Source organism: Ipomoea nil, unplaced genomic scaffold (assembly GCF_001879475.1).
Source record: "Ipomoea nil cultivar Tokyo-kokei standard unplaced genomic scaffold, Asagao_1.1 scaffold3172, whole genome shotgun sequence".
NCBI lineage: Eukaryota > Viridiplantae > Streptophyta > Magnoliopsida > Solanales > Convolvulaceae > Ipomoea > Ipomoea nil.
The window spans coordinates 2,985,388-3,004,711 of record NW_017619600.1 but is presented as its reverse complement, the minus strand read 5'-3'; the positions used below and the strand labels follow the sequence as shown (position 1 = coordinate 3,004,711).

At 29.9% G+C, this 19,324-nt stretch overlaps 2 protein-coding genes and 1 long non-coding RNA gene across 7 annotated transcripts; 2 read left to right on the top strand and 1 right to left on the bottom strand.

The window, feature by feature from the left end:
• Positions 1-1,333: 1,333 nt before the first annotated feature.
• LOC109168123 lies at positions 1,334-3,471 on the bottom strand. The gene is made up of 3 exons (XR_002051986.1): positions 3,282-3,471; positions 3,118-3,166; positions 1,334-2,443 (listed from the first exon to the last, which is right to left on the bottom strand). It is a non-coding gene; the product is annotated as an uncharacterized LOC109168123 (long non-coding RNA).
• A 6,223-nt stretch (positions 3,472-9,694) lies between these two features.
• LOC109168119 lies at positions 9,695-13,866 on the top strand. The gene is made up of 4 exons (XM_019317163.1): positions 9,695-9,709; positions 9,788-9,861; positions 10,353-13,623; positions 13,727-13,866. Exon 3 carries the CDS (start codon positions 10,377-10,379, stop codon positions 13,527-13,529), a length of 3,153 nt encoding a protein of 1,050 aa, XP_019172708.1. The 5' UTR covers positions 9,695-9,709; positions 9,788-9,861; positions 10,353-10,376; the 3' UTR covers positions 13,530-13,623; positions 13,727-13,866.
• A 2,138-nt stretch (positions 13,867-16,004) lies between these two features.
• LOC109168122 lies at positions 16,005-18,818 on the top strand. Of its 5 annotated transcripts, none has more exons than XM_019317171.1 (6): positions 16,005-16,169; positions 16,512-16,575; positions 16,660-16,738; positions 16,855-16,939; positions 18,276-18,371; positions 18,584-18,818. In XM_019317171.1, the coding sequence occupies exons 3-6, from the start codon at positions 16,695-16,697 to the stop codon at positions 18,677-18,679; spliced, it is 321 nt and encodes a 106-aa protein (XP_019172716.1). In that variant the 5' UTR covers positions 16,005-16,169; positions 16,512-16,575; positions 16,660-16,694; the 3' UTR covers positions 18,680-18,818. The 5 variants fall into 5 exon arrangements, 2 of the variants coding, with proteins under 2 accessions (XP_019172716.1, XP_019172715.1); XR_002051984.1 differs by lacking the exon at positions 16,512-16,575 and adding an exon at positions 17,645-18,176 and having other exon boundaries at positions 16,017-16,169; positions 18,584-18,664; XM_019317170.1 differs by lacking the exon at positions 16,512-16,575 and having other exon boundaries at positions 16,007-16,169.
• Positions 18,819-19,324: the final 506 nt, after the last annotated feature.

Here is a 19,324-nt window from a genome sequence, read left to right as displayed (position 1 = left end):
TTATATCATCGGTGAAAAAAAAGATATTTGAAAAAATTAGCTGTTTAGATTAACATGTAAAATGATCTAGGGTAATAATAATAATAATAATAATAATAATAATAATAATAATAATAATAGTAATAGTAGTAATAATAGTAATAGTAGTAATAATAGTAATAATAGTAATAGTATTAATAATAGTAATAGTAGTAATAATAGTAGTAATAGTAGTAATAGTAATAATAGTAGTAATAATAGTAATAATAATAGTAGTAATAGTAGTAATAGTAATAATAATAGTAATAATAGTAATAATAGTAGTAATAGTAATAATAGTAGTAATAGTAATAATAGTAATAGTAATAGTAATAGTAATAGTAATAATAGTAATAATAGTAATAATAATAGTAATAATAGTAATAATAGTAATAATAACAATAACAATAACAATAACAATAACAATAATAATAATTATAATTATATTATAATTATAATAATAATAATAATAATAATAATAAATAATGTTTTAAAAAATAAAAAAAAATAAAAAATATCATTAAGGGAATCATATTAACTACTTAGGGGGGTTGTTATATCATGCACCATGGTGCATGATCAATCATGCACCGCGCGTCAGACACTACAGTGTGTCTAAACCGACACTGTCTCGCGTATTATTTTTATATTATCAAATGAAATTACAGTTATATCAAAATGATACTGTAGTTGTGGTGAAATGAAACTACAGTGTATATAAAATGAAACTGAATAACATTTCACATATTTGAGTGTATATTGTACAATGAAGCTGTAATTATATTGAAATGATCATGTAGTTGTGTTTTAATGAAATTATAGTGTATATAAAATAAAATTAAATAACAATTTTCACATATTTGAGTGTATAAATATTGAATGAAATTGTAGTTATATCGAAATGAAACTGTAGTTGTGTTGAACTGAACTGCAGTGTATACAAAATGAAACTGAAGAACAGAGTTATTTTTTGCGAAGATTCTATTTCTTTTCATTAAATAAAACGACGTCGTTTTGACAGTGTCGGTTTAGATACACTGTAGTGTCTGACGCGCGGTGCATGATTGATCATGCACCATGGTGCATGATATAATTTGCCGGGGGTTTATTGACAAAAATCCTATATATAAAAAAGCCAAACAGATTTGGAACATTTTCCCGCCCATATAAAAGGCAGCGTTTTGGGCTTAAAATTCATCAAAGCATTTGCATGTAAAAATCTCTATCTGACAACTTAATTTTAATATAAAATATTTCAATAGTGGCGTGCAAGAAACCACTTTGTAGGTGCTAGCTACTATTTCCAAGGCACAAATTCAGCTTGCTATTTCCAATGCATTAAAAATTTAATTTTTACTGACAAGTACAACACAAACAAGTACATATTTTTAAAATAAAATTTTAAAAAGATAAAGCCTATAAATAGATGGTTCTGCACCCACATCTACACGGAGTATTCACTTTCTCCATTTTTGATAGTTATGGACATTTGAAGGACTGATTACTTCTCATTTGTTTTGAATTGCTTCTCATTTGATTTGCAGAAAAATGGAGACGGGGAGGCCAAGCTGAGCATGAACACACAAGCTCAAAAAAAAGCTAATAGAAACCATTTTGAAGGATTTCAATAGCATACCAAGCAATACCCCTGCACCCTGTATTAATTTCCTGTGTTCTTACTTCCATTGACACCTGAATTTATTGAGAACAAAGAATGATCATAATAGCAACATAACTCAAACCCAAGTAAGTACATGCCTATTCTTACATTCTCAATGGTAATAATATCTTACATTGTTCTCTTAGTTACTGTATATTATGTTCATCATATTCATGCATCTTAGTGAAGCAAATATTCACTAGGAGCTCTATGTTGATTGCATTTTAATAAAAATTATGTTATATATCAGAATATAAGAAAAGGAAACGGAAATTGAGTGTGCAGATGCTATTTGGACAACATTCAAATACATCCTTATGGAAATAGATAGCTCAGAATTACCATTGTGAGAATTAAAGCAAGTAATAATCTCAAGAAGTGGAATTCTCAAATCCAAGTTTAAAGCATGTATGCAAGTTTAAAAAATGGCACAAAACAATTTATACTATATATAATATATCAGAATATAGGAAAAGGAACATGCAAGCATTCAAACTTAGTGGAACATTCAAATACATGATGAATATTGGTGAATATGAAAGAAGCTTTAGGACTTAGGATGACCTTTGTGAGAATTAAAGAATGTAAGTATAAGTGGGATTTGCATTTATATGTGTGTGTGTGTGAACTATAAAATTCCAAAAAAAAAAATGCCTTCAAATCTTTGAATAGAAACTTATCTTCTATCATTTGGAGTTGATACATTCCTATACTATAGATCTTTCTTCCCCGCTTGTGCATGCTCTAATACTGAATTTTCCAGATCTGCAATTATAGCATGTATGTCAATACAAAAATCACCAAAAATAACATGTTATGCAAAGTAAAAACAAATTGTAAAAATTAAAAAATAAAGATTTAAAATATTATACCACAAAATGCATACTAAATACAGAGATTCAATAAAAATTAAAAAAAAAAAATATATATATATATATATATATATATATATATATATATATATATATATATATATATATATATATATATATATATATAATGTTACTGTCACTAATTTGCACATATAAATTAATTTATCAAACAGAAAAAAATCACATAAAGTTGTAAAATGAAATACAAATTAATAAAAAAGTAAACAATCAAATAACATTCGGGAGAAAAATGTGCATACATTTGATGAGATTTTTTCGGTTTAAATAAATTTTCCGATTAAGAAGTTTGCATGTTAAAAAAAAAACAAAAAAAATTAGTAGAAATTGAAAAAATCTACTATAAATGAATAACATTTCAAAAATTAAACCAAAACAATTATATCGAAAAGTATAATCATGTAATGGGGAGAAAAAATCGAAAAATATAATCATATGTTTTGCGGAAAAAATCGAAAAAAAAATTATTGAACCAAAAGAAACTATTAAAAAACGGAAAAAATAACAAGAAAAATAAAAAAAATATTAATAATAAAAAGTATAACATACACAGTATAATCGGAAATTTTCTCTCAATGGACCTACGCGATTTGCATGTCTGAAAAAAAAAAAAAAAACAAAACAAAACAAAACAAAAAATAAGTTAAAAAAAATAGATATCTTATACATTAAAAATCTTTAGAAAAAAAATGAACATAAATAATTAGATATACCTATTTGTTTAGATTTGATTTGTTTCCATGCTTTTGTTCCTGTTTCTAGATATAGTCGCGAGGCTTACGGCGAAGAATTAGAATCAGAAGAATGGTAGATTAGGATTTGTGGTTGATAATAGATGAAGGGGTGAAAGGAGTGCGCTGCTGATGAAAAGAAAGAAGAGAGGTAGAAGTAAGCTGCTGCCCGGAAGAAAGAAGAAATGGGGATTAGGGTTTTCAGATGTTAATATTAATTAATAGGTTGGGTATTGGGTTGGGCTGGTTTGGGCCATAATTTAGTTGGGTTGTAATTAAATATCTACTATACTAATAAGAGCCCAAGAGAGTTAGGCCTATAATGGGTAGAAAAAATGGCGGTCACAGATTTTAATCAAATGAATGGCTCAGATTGATTAAAAGATTGATCAGATTTGAATTTTACACTAAAATTTCCTAAAATACCCACACACCGTTACTAATTCCGTTAAAATTTTAAGAATTACCGTTAGTTCACCGTTAACTTACTCATTGATTTCAATAACAAAAAAAAAAGGTCTTAGGTTCAAACCTCATTCCAATCAAAGTTGGCATAATTAGTACTCTATTTTACTCTTATTAAATTATATAAATAATAATTTAGTAGTTACAACAAAAAATAATACATATACATTTCTTAAATTTAGAATTATGTGTCCACAATGTCTTTATTCGAAAAAAAAAAATTATTCATTATCAATAAATTAAATAAGATAAATAATTTTATTAGTTATATTGTCTTTATTTTTTTTCAATATAAAAATTCTTTATATTCAAATTTATTAATTGATTATATTCGCTACATTGTCCTTACAATGTCTTTATTCAGTGAAAAAAATTTATTAATTATCAATAAATTAATTAAAAGAAATATTTTCATTAGTTATATTGTCTTTATTTTTCTCAAGTGTAAAAATTTTTACATTCAAATTCATCAATTGATTATATTCACTACATTATCTATTATCTTTTTTTGTGCACTATTTTTCTAATTAAATATCAAAGTTATAACATAAAATAATGTTATGTATTTATTTATCAAGTATTTTATTAATACCATGAAAATATTAAAAAAAATATAATTAATAAAGCCAACCATATTAACTACTTGAGAGATTTTGTGACAAATAGAGTATTCAAATCACACAACAAATTGAAGTGAGAATTGCTGTTAGTTCACCGTTAACTTATTGATTTCAATAAAAAAAGGTCTTAGGTTCGAATTGCATCCCAATTAAAGTTGGCATAATTAGTACTCTATTTTACTCTTATTAAATTATAGAAATAATAATTTAGTAGTTACAACAAAAAATAATACATATGCATTTCTTTAATTTAGAATTATGTGTCCACAATGTCTTTATTCGAAAAAAAAATTATTCATTATCAATAAATTAAATAAGATAAATAATTTTATTAGTTATATTGTCTTTATTTTTTTCAATATAAAAATGCTTTATATTCAAATTTATTAATTGATTATATTCGTTACATTGTCCTTACAATGTCTTTATTCAGTGAAAACAAATTATTAATTATCAATAAATTAATTAAAAGAAATATTTTCATTAGTTATATTGTCTTTATTTTTCTCAAATGTAAAAATTTTTACATTCAAATTCATCAATTGATTATATTCACTACATTATCTATTATCTTTTTTGTGCACTATTTTTCTAATTAAATGTCAAAGTTATAACATAAAATAATGCTATGTATTTATTTACCAAGTATTTTATTAATACCATGAAAAAATTTAAAAAATATAATTAATAAAGCCAACCATATTAACTACTTGAGAGATTTTGTGACAAAGAGAGTATTCAAATCACACAACAAATTGAAGTGAGAACTACCTCGCAATGTCCTTGTTTGACAATCAGCAGTTAGCGGTTAGCATTAGTGGATTATACTTGCGAATTTGACCAGCGAATTTATTTAATTATTAACATTGGGTAGAAAAAATGACCGCCAAATTATTAAATCAAATGATTGGTTCATATTGTTCAGGTTTTAATTTTTTTCTTTTAAGATTTTCTAATTTATCCTTAATTATATGATTATCCATTTAACTTTTCCGTTAATTCACCGTTAGTCTAATTCTAATATTAAAGTCTAATATAGAATTATAACTACACCATTAATCTAATTCTAATATTAAAGTCTTAATAGAACTTAACCACAAATCCTAATGTCGGAATCTCCTCAAACAATATTAGTATATATTTAATATTTTATGCCCTAATTTTTATTTGTTCTCCCTTATGTCCCTATTTAGTTTCAACCATACCTATACAATTATTTTATTGACAATTATAATCAATATTGACTATATTATCTTGCATTTGTAAACTTAGAATTACCTATTTAACCCGCACGGGCTTAGCTCAATGGTTTAGTGGGTAGTATTTGGGAGAAGAGACTAAGGTTTGAACCTCGGCGACGGCAATGCGGGAATTATGTGTCCAAAGTGGGCAGATTCCTTGTGCGTATCAGCATTTGGCCCTGTCTGCTGAACCATTGAGTCACCGTGATTTACAACTTCCCACAATGCTCTGTCGGGTCGGAGTGTGGGGGGCCCTTGGGGTTGGGGATTCAACCTTTGGGAGAAGAATTACCTATTTAAATATGCAAATTCAACCTTCAATTATCTATGCATGAACAATTTCAATATAATCTTGCCTTAATATATTTTAAAGTACTTATTTAAAAAAAAAAAAAAAAAAAGCATTGGGCATTATCCCAATCGCGCAATGCGCGTAAAAAACTAGTGTTTTGTAATAAGTTTCATTAAATGAGGCATTGAGGTCTGATAATTTTGATCAAATAACATTATTATTATTATTATTATTATTATTATTATTATTATTATTATTATTATTATTATTATTATTATTATTATTATATTCATTCTATATTTTATTATATTAGTATTATTATTACCAAAAATAATATTTTTATTGTTATTATTCTTATTTTGGACAGTAAATTCAATTGGGTTTGGTCTATTATTATTATTATTATTATTATTATTATTATTATTATTATTATTATTATTATTATTATTAAGAGTAATGCATATGTATATTAAATTACGAATGCTATAATTCTCTCTAATGTTAATTTATGTAATGAAAATAAATAAAAGCTAAAGAGGTTTTCAAAAAAAAAAGCTAATGTCAAAGGCTTTCATTCTAAAATTATTTTTTTAAAATTTTGCCTTTATACGTCGATAATTTTATGAGGCTCTATTTACAATTAGCAACCCTAAAATTGTTATTACATGTCAAAATGGGGCAAATTATGCTGTGAAATCATGTCCACCTTGCAATGTGAATAGGGTTCTAAAATTGTTCATAATTATGAATATATAGTTCAAAAATTATGAACATATAGTACCATACTTATGAATATATAGTCCTGTAATTATGAATATAGAGATTCAATAATTGTGAATATGAAGTTCAAAAATTATGAATATATAGCTTTATAATTATGGACATATAGTTCTGTAATTATGAACATAGAATTCCGTAATTGTGAATATAGAGTTCAATAATTATGAATATGAAGTTCAAAAATTATGAATATATAACTTATAATTATAAACATATAGTTTAGTAATTATGAAGATAGAACCGTATTCACCTTGCGAGGTGGACACGGTTTCATAGCATAACGATTGTCAAAATGGTGAGTACTCTTCTTTAACTATAAATGTGGTCCACAAATAAGTTTTTAACAATTTGTAAATTTAAATATTAATATTTTGACTTTTCGAAAACTTTAAATCAAATATATTTTAATGGTTTTTGTAATATATATGAGTTGAATATATGTTTATATTAAGTTGTGTATTTTTTTTTTGACTAAATACTTATATTAATAGCCAAGAATGTGGATATATGTGCTCTCATAATTATCATTACGCACCTTAAATATCAATTCTTATTTTAATTGTAAATCTTTATGGTCATATTTTTATTATAGCAAGTCAACAAAGATGTATAGAATATTTTTTTAAAAAAACTTATATTGAATTTTTATATATAAAATTTATTAACATAATATACTCGGTAACATAACTATACTATTTCAAATATTTAATCCGTGCATCGCACGGGTGAAATACTAGTAGTATTCAAATCACACAACAAATTGAAGTGGGAAACTACCTCGCAATGTCATTTTTTGGCAATCAGTAGTTAGCTCTTTAATATTAGTATATATTTAATATTTTATGTCCTAATTTTTATTTGCTCTCCCTTATATCCCGTATTTGATTTCAACAATACCTATACAATTATTTTATTGACAATTATAATCAATCTTGACTATATTATCTTGCATTTGTAAACTTAGAATTATCTATTTAAATATGCAAATTCAACATTCAATTATATATGCATGAACAATTCCAATATAATCTTGACTTGATATACTTTAAAGTACTTATTTAAAAAATAAACATTGGGCTTTATCCCAATCGCGCAATGCGCGTAAGAAACTAGTAATATTAATAAGGAAAAAATTGTTTGTTACTTATAAGGGAAAACGTAATACTTTTGATGAAAAATGTAATATTTTTACATTTTGATGTAAAAGTATTATATTTTCCATCAAAAGTATTACATTTTTCTAAGTAATGTTGGCAAGTGTTTGTTACTTATAAGGGAAAATATATTACTTTTGAAGAAAAAATGTAATACTTTTAAATCAAAATGTAAAAGTATTAAATTTCCATTAAAAGTATTACATTTTTCTATATAAGTATAAACATTTTATTCACAACTAGTATTACATTTCTGCGTATAATAGGACTAATTTGGGTGGGGGGAGGGGGGGGGGTATTCAATCATGACTTTTGTAGACTTTTAAAAACTTTTAAAATAATTGATTTTAATAAACTTTGATTAATCTTCATAAAGTCGTTTAAAACTTTATAAGACTCTATAAAAGTTTATATAAAAAACATCTTTTATTAATTTTTTATATTAAAAAGTCTACAAAAGTCATTGAAATTCTAAATTGAATACATCCTTACAAACTCTCAATAATTTCGATTCTTATAATTTATAATTTTCATACAAAACATGTTATAATATATCATAAAATTCTTCTTATTATATAGTTCTTCACCGACATCAACATTCTCAACATTATTATTTTTTATTCATAGTATGCTAAGACTTATATGCTAATTACTTATATATTATTAATAAGCATCAATAAAAAAAAAAAAAACTATTTCACTTACAAATTCATAACAATATTGAACACTAAAATTTTTATAGTAAAAGAATTGATCAAATAAAATATTTAAAAATATAATTACAAGTTGCATAAAACAAAACAAAAAAAAAATATTAATAATATAAAAAAAGTATACTTCATATATTGCTAGCGGCTAGACATCAAACAAAGAACTATTATTTGCAATAATAGCAATTTGAGACTGCGAACAACAACAACGTGTTATTGTTTGCAGTCCCAAATTGTTGTTCCAAATAGTAGTTCGCTATTTGTAGTAACCTGTTGTTAAAAAACAAAATATTACGAATATAAACATAAAAAGAATAAAAATAAAAAATAAACAAGCAATAATGAAGTAAAAATAATCTTATTTCGAATTTTTAGAGGAATATTGTAAAGTTTAGGAGAGAGAAAAAATTGGTAGAGTTTAGGTATGAAGAAAATATAAGATAATGAAGAAAAAAATAATTTGATTGAATTTAGATTGGTTTATAAAGTTTAAATTAACGCTTAAACAAGGTTATTCATCTTTTGTAATTAGATTCCACCATTTTTAAACATAGGTAATGAAAAGTTATCTTAATTGTTAGGACTTAGACCTTATAATTGACCAAACTGATACTCTTAATGAATCTTCAGTAATTTGAACTGCATGACTTTCTACGAAGTATTGTTTATTTTTATATATGAAGAAATCTATTTTATCTATTAATATAATTTTCATCCAGAATCGATTAAACTTTCAAGATTATAGTTTACACTCATTTTTGTCACCTTTACCATAAATTACTATTGTTACTCAAAAAAAAGAGATTAAATCAGGGGTGAAATTTTTTAAAATAATACTGTAATAGCACCCAGATGGGCACATTTCGGGTCGAAGGGCCAACAATAGGCGACTGTTGTAGGCAAAACAGACGCCTATTGTCTTAGGCAATAAAAATTAAAAAAGCCCTAAGCTGGCGATTGACCACTCCTCCCCCCAAAAAAAAAAGCACTCTTCTCTGCTATCTCCCAAAAAAAGAAGCCCTAGTGATTGATGCGCAGCTCCGGCTATTACGCCTCCCAGCGATTGACGACGGTGGCGTGAGGGTAGGTGTTGCCACAACGTTATCTCTTCAGCGTGAGATTAGAAACTTCTGGTGCTGCAGCGTGTGGTTAGTTTCTGTCTCAGAGCATCACGTACTGAAACTTCTGGTGCTAATAATTTCTTGGTTTGTTCATGGCAGCACTAGCACCTACTTCTGGTGCTGTTGTTTTGGCCGCCGACAACGATGACGTACTCATACTCCTGCTGAACTGCCACCAGGTATATATATTTTCTTTTCTCTTCTTCTTCTTTTATTTTCATTTTTTTTTATACATATTTTTAGTGTTAGTGAATGTTCAAGCACGGTTTAAATAATATTAGTTTTTCATTTTTTCTGATTTGCTTCTCTGTGTTCCTTGCCCCTCAATTTATTCTTGCAGTGAATAATGAGTCAGTAAGTCAACTTTTTAAACCCAGAAAAGTTTATCATCAAGTCATAATTAAGAGTATAATTACCCAAAGTCACCATCTGTAGATTGCAGTATATATTATTATTATTATTATTGTCAAAAAAATCTGCAAAATACAGTGTTTGATATGATACAGTGTCAAAGCAAGAATATTATTATCAATATCATAAAATTGCTTATAATAAGTCTAATTGATTTCCCATAAATTTATAATAATGTTGTTGTTTCTAAATGCATCCATCTTCATTTGTCCATTTCTCATATGATATATACTTCAATTAAAGTTTCATAACTTTACAGATTGATTGTGCTGCATTGGGCGATATGGATCGTAGCTGGATGTATGGGAAACACAATACGTTTGAATATATGCAAGGGGTTGAAAATTTTATAAAATATGCTGAAGAAAATAAAAGTAAAAATGATGAAGAATTTCTAGTGTGCCCCTGTTGTGATTGTAAGAATCTGAGGAGATTTCGTAGTTCTGAACAAGTGAAGAGTCATTTAATATGCCGTGGGTTTAAGAAAGGTTATAACCGGTGGATATGGCATGGTGAAAGTGTACTTCCTAGTACAAGCACCAGTGATAATAGGATAGGCAATGATGAAGAGAATGATGATAGTGAAAAGAATGTAGACGCTGAGAAAAATGGAGAGAATGATCGAATAGATGAACTCATGCGTGATATTCAAGGAAATTTTAGTAAAGTGCCTCATGTATTTGAAAGTTTGTTTGTTGATTCAGAAAAACCTTTGTTCTCTGGGTGTAATAGATTTACAAAGTTATCTGCTGTGTTAAAATTATATAAATTAAAAGCAGAGAATGGGTGGAGTGATAAGAGCTTTACGCAGTTATTAGAACTTTTAAAAGACATGCTTCCTGATGATAATGAGCTTCCTATTTCAACTTATGAGGCAAAGAAAATGTTGTGTCCATTGGGTATGGAGATTAAGAAAATACATGCATGTCCAAATGATTGTGTACTCTATTGGAAAGAATACAGTGATTTACATGTGTGTCCAAAGTGTGGGGCATCACGTTACAAAAGAAAGAGTGTTGATGATGGGTGTGGGGGTAAAAAAGGCTCTCCGACGAAGGTGTTATGGTATTTACCAATAATTCCGAGGATCAAACGTTTGTTTGCAAGTCCAATTGGTGCGAAATATTTGCAATGGCATGCTAAAGGGAGAAAAAATGATGGAAAATTAAGACACCCAGCCGATTCTTCTCAATGGAGGAACATTGATAGAGCATTTCCTGAATTTGGTAATGAAAACAGGAATCTTAGGCTTGGGTTATGCATCGGTGGAATGAACCCCCATGGTAACATTAATAGTCGACATAACACTTGGCCGGTTCTTTTGGTTGCTTACAATCTTCCTCCTTGGTTGTGTTTGAAGCGCAAGTACATCATGCTCTCATTGCTTATTTCAGGGCCTAAACAACCAGATGACATAGATGTGTACTTAGCACCACTTGTTGAAGATTTAAAAATGTTGTGGAACGAAGGTGTGGCGGTGTTTGATGCATATAGTCAAACAAACTTCACGTTGCGAGCCATGGTATTTTGCACAATAAATGGTTTTTCAACATATGATAACTTGTCAGGCTATAATACTAAAGGAGCGAAGGCATGCCCTATTTGTGAAGATGAAACAAGTGATCTTTGGTTGAGCAGCAGTAAAAAAAATGTCTTCATGAATCATCGGATCTTTCTCCCTATTGGTTATCCTTATCGAAAGAAGATAAAGTGTTTTAATGGAAAAGCTGAGACACGAGTTGCCCGCTTTCCTTTGTCCGGGCGTGCGGTTTATGAAAGAGTTAAAAATCTTAATGTTGATTTGGGCAAAACATCTAAACCTGCTGAAAATAATCTTTGGAAAAAAAAGTCAATATTTTGGGATCTACCATATTGGGAGCATTTATCTGTACGACATTGTCTTGATTTGATGTATGTGGAGAAAAATGTTTGTGACAGTATTGTTGGGACATTATTGAATATCCAGGGTAAGACTAAAGATGACATTAAAGCTAGAAAAGAAATGGGAATACGAGATAAGTTAGCACCGCAAGAATCAGGAAAACGGACATACTTACCTCCAGCTTGTTATACTATGTCTGAAAAAGAGAAAACAAGCTTTTGTGGATGTTTGAATGATGTGAAGGTTCCTAAAGGTTACTCATCCAATATTAAAAAACTTGTTTCAATGAAGGATTTGAAGTTGGTTCGTTTGAAGTCTCATGATTGCCATATTTTAATGCAGCACATGTTACCCGTGGCTATTCGAAATGTTTTACCAAAACATGTTAGGCATGCCATTATAAAGCTTTGTTTCTTTTTTAATGTTATTTGTAGTAAAGTTGTTGATATTGAGGTATTGGATGATTTGCAGGCAGAAGTGGTAGTGACTCTATGTGAATTTGAAATGTATTTCCCTCCTTCATTTTTTGACATTATGGTGCACTTAATTGTTCATTTGGTGAGAGAAATTAAGATGTGTGGTCCAGTGTTTTTAAGATGTATGTATCCCTTTGAGAGATTCATGAGGATACTGAAAGGATATGTGAAAAATCAGATTCGACCAGAAGGTAGTATCATTGAAAGTTATGTTACTGAGGAGGTGATTGAGTTTTGTACGGATTATTTGGCAAATGTTGAATCCATCGGTGTTCCTAAATCTTGTCACGAGGGTAAACTTACAGGGAAAGGTACTATTGGGCTTAAAGTAGATTCAGCAAAAGCTGAAATGCGTGATAAAGCTCACCTCCTTGTATTGCAACATGAATCTGAGGTTCATCCATACCTGGACGAACACCTGTCCATGTTAAGGCATGAAAATCCTTCAAAGAGTGAAAAATGGGTGACTAATGAACATAACCGCACATTTATAAGATGGTTCAAAGATAAAGTGATGGGAGAGAAAGCTCCAAATAACATCAGTGAAACCATTAGGTGGCTAGCTTATGGTCCTAATTGGGTTGTGATCTATTATGAAGCATATGAAATTAATGGGTATACATTTTACACAAAACGTAAAGATGATAAGAGTTCTGTGCAAAACAGTGGAGTTACAGTAGAAGCACTATCCAGAGATCACTCTAGTGCCAGAGATACCGAGCCAGTAGATGTTGCTATGCCATATTATGGTGTGATTGAAGATATTTGGTGTCTTGATTATGTAAAGTTTAGGATTCCTCTATTTCGGTGTAGTTGGGTTGATAACAGACGAGGTGTTCGAATAGATGAATTGGGTTTTACTTTAGTAGATTTTGATCAGTTGGGTTATCAGGATGAACCATTTATACTTGCATCTCAAGCAAAACAAGTCTTTTATGTTTCTGATCCTGTTAATAGTAAGTGGTCAATTGTATTACAAGGAAAAAGAAGTATTGTTGACATTGGAGATGTTGTGGATGAAGAAGAATATGATCACTTTGATGAAACACTTCCATTTTCTATTGGCATTCAGCTTTAGGGGAAGATAACATTGAAACAAGTTACATGCGTTGTGATCATGGGGAGGGCTTGTGGATTGATAATCACACATAATCATTTTTTGTTAAAAATTTGTAAGTTTATTTGCTTGTTAAACGATTATTATTTTTTGAAAATTGTATGTTGACATATATATATTGCATGTGCAAATATAATATCATGGTTTATCATTTGCAGTCTACTTCACAACCTACTTCAGAGTCTAAATCATAGCCTAAGTGATGCAGTACATGAATTGAGGCAATAATGGTCAAATGCATGAAGTCTAAGAGACATGGAGTTTGGTGGCTAGTTTTATTGGAAATTGGGATTAGCTTTAAATATTTTTAATATTTGTAATTCTCTTTATGTTTATTTTACCTTTCCATGCATGCTTTTAATATTTGCAACTCTTCTATTTGCTTAGTTTTCTATTTATTTAAGTTTTTGTATTCAGAAGTTCAAGTTTTGAATATTATTGAAAGCCCTTGAGTTTGAATTATATTGTTTGTGTTCTTCTTCTTTTCATTATCCTACATCACTAAGACGAGAAGTCCCACAACCTGCAAGAGATTGAAAAAGAAGAAGGTATATGAAGTAATAAGTGTTGAGTTTGATGAGTATCATAGACTAGTCAGTTAGTTTATGAAGAACTTCAAGTCTTGCATTGGCACTTTGGTTTGGTTGCATTTGGATATTAATATTAGTGATTGACATGAAGTTGACAAAGGGTTGAAGGATACAATTTTGGGATTGTGTTAAGGTATACAATACTTTTACATATTGATTTTTACCTTATTAGTTTAAAAATAAGTATTGACTATTGATTGTGTGAGTTTTTTTCTTGTGTGCAGTTAGAAAGTGTTCAACATTGACGATGATCAACTGAGAGAAACAGTATTAAAGGTTGTTGGGCAGCGGTGGAAGGATTTTAAAACCAGAATAGTGCATGAGTACATTAACAAGAAACACCCAAAATATGGATCTCTATCTGAATTTTATGATTTCATGACTGAAGCATAATGGAATATTTTTAAAGTAAATCTCATGCTTGTGGAGTTCAAGGTATATTTAATTAAGTTATAATAGTTTGAGTGCCTAATTATTTAAATTACCTACATATCACCATATTACTGCATTTACATCTGCATGCCAAATGAAATGAAATGACATGAAATGGTATTGCTACCTTATTCAGATAATTGAAGGTTACAAATGAATTTGTTCCTCATGATGTCATCAACATGAATTTTTTCCTCATGATGTCATCAATTGATCTTCAATTTGTAACATAGATTTCTTGTTTGGTGCTCCTCCCCTTGTTACATAGCAGAAAATTCCAAGTGCTGTCATTGATCACAATTGCCTTGTGAATTGTCTTGACTATTTGGAAGGACTTGAGAAGCTAATGATTTTAATTTCTATTTGCTGCACTGTAACCCTTAAAATTGGTCTGTGTCTATGTTTCATTTCCTATTGGAGAAGTTGAGATTGAGTCATTTGAGTGGGCTTAAAACTTCTAATTGATATTGATTTGCAAGGCTAAGTATAATTCTTAAAACTTCTTCATGAGATTGATTACATTCATTTCATGCATTCTATAAGGCATCAAATCCAAGATTTTACAGTGATCCTGGTGTCAAAGAGAAGGCTTTCAAATCTTGTAGTCAGTCTTCAGGTAATTGTTTTTACCATTTTATTTTAAGATGCCAAATGCTTGCAGAAAAATCATATTCTTTAAAGAAGTTGCAGAACAGTTATGCCTTTCCCCAACAGATCAGAGAATGCAAAGTTCTATAACAGAGAAATTATATTGGACTGATGTTCTTCAACTTGGAGTACATGGAGGCTAAGGTAATGCATTGTTTTTTCTTGTTAAGATGAATTTGCATTTGAGGCACAAGGGAAGAGCTTGTCTAGCGACTAGCAATATGATATTCAATAAAATCAATTGCCTGACTTTTCATAGAACATCAAAAAGTAACATAAAATTTGAGTAGAGGACATATATATTGTTAGTGTTCTTTTAGAAATCAAAGATATCGCTTTTGAAAAAAGTGAGTTTTTTCACTTTTTTTGTGATACTTTAATATCATATCTGCAAAGTTATAGATATAGAAATAATGAAGATAAAGCAGAGTGAATGATTTACTATATGCTATTGATTGAAATAGGTTTTGCTTCAAGTATTTAATGCATACCTCTGTCTTCATGGTTGCCTTCCAGAATTTGGGAGCCATTTCAATTTATATACAGTAAATCCTCCAACTCTCCAAGAAGGGAAAAATGGAATTTGCAAACAGTATCTTGGGTGAGTCCAACTCAAGGAGAATTATGTAGACTAACATTCTTCGTTCTTGGAGCTAATAAACTCAAGCATTGGATAGGTGATGGTGATTTCCTACATCTCAAGTGATTAGTCTTGAGATGTTATTGTTTGGAAGAGTTCCCTTTTGCTTTTGTTCAACAGTTCTGCCTCTCAGTACTTGATATCAATTTGCAAGGCTAATTATAATCGTAAAAACTTCTTCATGAGATTGATTACATCCATTCCAGGCATTCTGTAAGGCATTAAATCAAAGATTTTATAGCGATCCTGGTTTCAAAGAGAAGGCTTTCAAATCCTGTAGTCAGTCTTCAGGTGATTTTCTTTACCATTTTATTTTAAGCTACCGAGTGCTCTAGACTAAGATGCATCTTATTCTTGAAATTGCTTGCAGAACCTGCAAAAATTGTATTCTTCAAAGAGGTTGCAGAAAGTGCTGAAGAATGAAATTTTTTTTAACAGAAAGAATATTAGACTGCTGTTACTTTTTATTTTAACTTCACAACTATTGAACTACTAGTTATATTCTATTAATTCAAAGATAAAAGTATGGGAAGTAGTTAACGCAGAATTCTGAAGGCTAAGATTCTTGCTTACAAAATCAAATACTACTTTACTTTTCTGATCTCATTTTTTTTTCTGCATTATTTTTCACAGATCCTTCAATTTTCCTTAACCTGGTTTTGTCACTGTAGTGTTGTCGAGGAGATAAATAGCTCATGTAATTACTTTCTTTGGTTAAAAGTTAATGATTCCTCATGAATGCAATAAACTTACTACGGCATCATTATAATTACTACTGCAGAGTATCCAGAAGTTGGTAAGAGATGGTACTGAAACATGGGCTCAAGATCTAATGTTGACTGGGGCAAGCTGCCAAGCAGGTAAATTCATATATCATCTGGTGCCTAAATGGGATGATTAATATACTACTTTACATCTCTGTTTCTGTTTCTTTTGTTCTTTGCAATTAATCCCAAGTACAACTATGCTTTTGCAGATTGGTATATGCTATGCTAATTGAATACCTTTTGAAAAATTTTCAAGCTAGAAAGCTGCTAGTCTCAAGTATTGGAGATGTAGAGGTAAGAAGAATTGCTTGGTTATTTTGTTCTGTCTCTATTAGATTGATATTGATTTGCAAGGCTAATTAAGTATAACTTTGAAAACTTATCTTATTAGAATTGACTATAAATAACCTTCATCTTATACATCCTGCATGGATTCAAAGCAAAGATTTGACAGTTATCTGGTTTTAAACAAGGGGTTCAACCCTGAAGTCAGTCTTTAGGTGATATGTAACCATTTTACTTTTACAATTGCAATATGAAATAATCCCCCAAAACTCACACCTCTTTGATTGCTAACAACTCTACTTTTATGCAGTCAAATTTGAGGGGTTAACTAACCACTTAAAAATGCTAGTGGTAAATGGTTTACAACAATGCAGTTAGAGTGGTGAGGAGTTCAGGAAAAAAGTGGCACAGTTCTATGAAATTAGTTGAAGCTAATAAACTCAAGCATTGGGCAGGCGGTGGTGATTTTCCATGTTACGTTTCAAGTGGTTAGTCTTGAGATGTTATTGTTTGGAAAAGTTCTCTTGGTGTTTAACAGAAAATTTGAACCTGCGGTCAATTAAGTTGGACTGATGTGACCGTGACCCTTCCATTGTTGTTTGGTTCTTTTCTCCCCTTGTTAGTAAATTCCAAGTGCTATCATTGATCACAATTGCCTTGTTTCAAAAACTGCAGTGGGTATTCTTTGACAGACAAGTAATTTCTCATTTGCAGGCCATTAAATAAGACTTAGAGCCCAAATTCACTTGTGGATCGTGCAGTAATCCCATCATTTTGGATAATCTTGACTATTTCGAAGGGCTTGAGAAGCTAATGATTTCAGCTGCACTATAACTCTTCAAATCAGTCGTCTATGTTTCCTTTCCTACTGGGGAAGTTAAGATTGAGTAGGCTTAATCTCCCGGAGAGACATTTAACGGTAATTGGCATGTGGCACCAGCTTAATGTGCTCAATCTAGAAAGTGCTTTCGATGGAAAAGTATGGGAAGTAGCTGAAGGAGGATTCCATGAATTAGGATTATTGCTTCTTGAAGCTAAAAACCTGGGCCAATTGAAGGCTAATAAATATTCCTTCCCACATCTCCGGTGCTTATGTCTAAGACTAAGTTATTGTTTGGAAGAGATTCCTAGTAGTTTTTCATATATTTTGCAGTTAATTGAGTTGAAACAGTGAAACCCTTCTGTTGTCACTGTTGACAAGCAAATTCAAGAAGGGCTGCATCCATTACAATGAAGAATGTTTGAGGTTAGAAGCTACATCATGCATGCTTCATTCTTAATTTATTTTATTTTACAGTTACTCTTTCATTGTCTAACCTCATTTTGTTCTCGCCATTTTCCGTAGATCAAAATCGATGAGCTTGAATATGAACAATCACCATATCCACATGTACAAGAGGACTTAGCGGAGATCACAGTGAATAACTACCATTTGAAAATGGTATGTACACCGAAACGTATCAGCTAAATAATTCCAACATACTATAAGATCTAAGTATAAAACATGACTGGCCCCGGGGCATAGCTTGGTGGATGAAGACTGAGTTTGTGGTAATATCCAGCGAGTACCCTGTAAGGGGTGGGACACCCGGGTCAGTGCAAAACATTATATTTCGCATTCCTTAACACCGCCAAAACTTTCTCATTTGCCAGGGCATTAAGGATAATTATATTGAGAGCTGTGGGTTCCTTGTGGATGTAAGATGCTATTGCAGAGTACAGGAAAAGATTGGCACAACTTTTTTATGAAATTAAATAGAAAAAGGTTTTGAAGCAACTTGGAGGGAAAATGTATTGAAATTTCCTTGTTTTGTTGAGATGAATATGTATCTGTTACATACAACAAGTTTCATGTAATACTTGAATGTCATATCTGCAAATTTATAGGTATTGACTAAATAAAGATAAAGTAGGATGGCCCCCCTTTTTTTTTTTTTTTCCACATCTTATTGCAGGCTGCAAAAATATATAAGAGGCTAATTTCCATGTGATGAGAATGTGTATCCCAAACTAGATAGCCATTTGGGATTTGTTGTTGATGATAGGGACAAAAGACATTTCTTTAGTTTCTTTGCTCTATTACTTGATTCCTCAGGAAGCAGGAAGAAGAGGGGACTGAAGAGGAGAACTTTTGTTTCAATAATTGGGAACACACATGTTGAATTCTAACTTTAAATCCTAAGTGGCTTTGCTCTAAATCCAGCTCTGTGAGGAGAATTTTTGTTTTTGTTTTTATTTTTTATTTATTTATTTATTTTTTTTTGGGGTATGATGTGTTATATGTATAGAGGGGCTTGCCAAGTAACCAGAAGAATTACTCAATTTTATTCAAAGTAATTCTCTTTTCTAGCTTTCCAAATCAACAAGTGCATATTATACCATATACCAGGATCC

What these genes read in the sequence shown, in the direction of transcription:
- LOC109168119 (XM_019317163.1), top strand. Translation starts at nt 10,377, where the DNA reads ATGGATCGTAGCTGGATGTATGGGAAACACAATACGTTTGAATATATG.
- LOC109168122 (XM_019317171.1), top strand. Translation starts at nt 16,695, where the DNA reads ATGGGCTCAAGATCTAATGTTGACTGGGGCAAGCTGCCAAGCAG. An exon ending in CAAGTATTGGAGATGTAGAG is followed by an intron (nt 16,940 to 18,275) that starts GTAAGAAGAATT and finishes CATTTTCCGTAG; the next exon opens with ATCAAAATCGATGAGCTTGA. An exon ending in ATAACTACCATTTGAAAATG is followed by an intron (nt 18,372 to 18,583) that starts GTATGTACACCG and finishes CTCATTTGCCAG; the next exon opens with GGCATTAAGGATAATTATAT.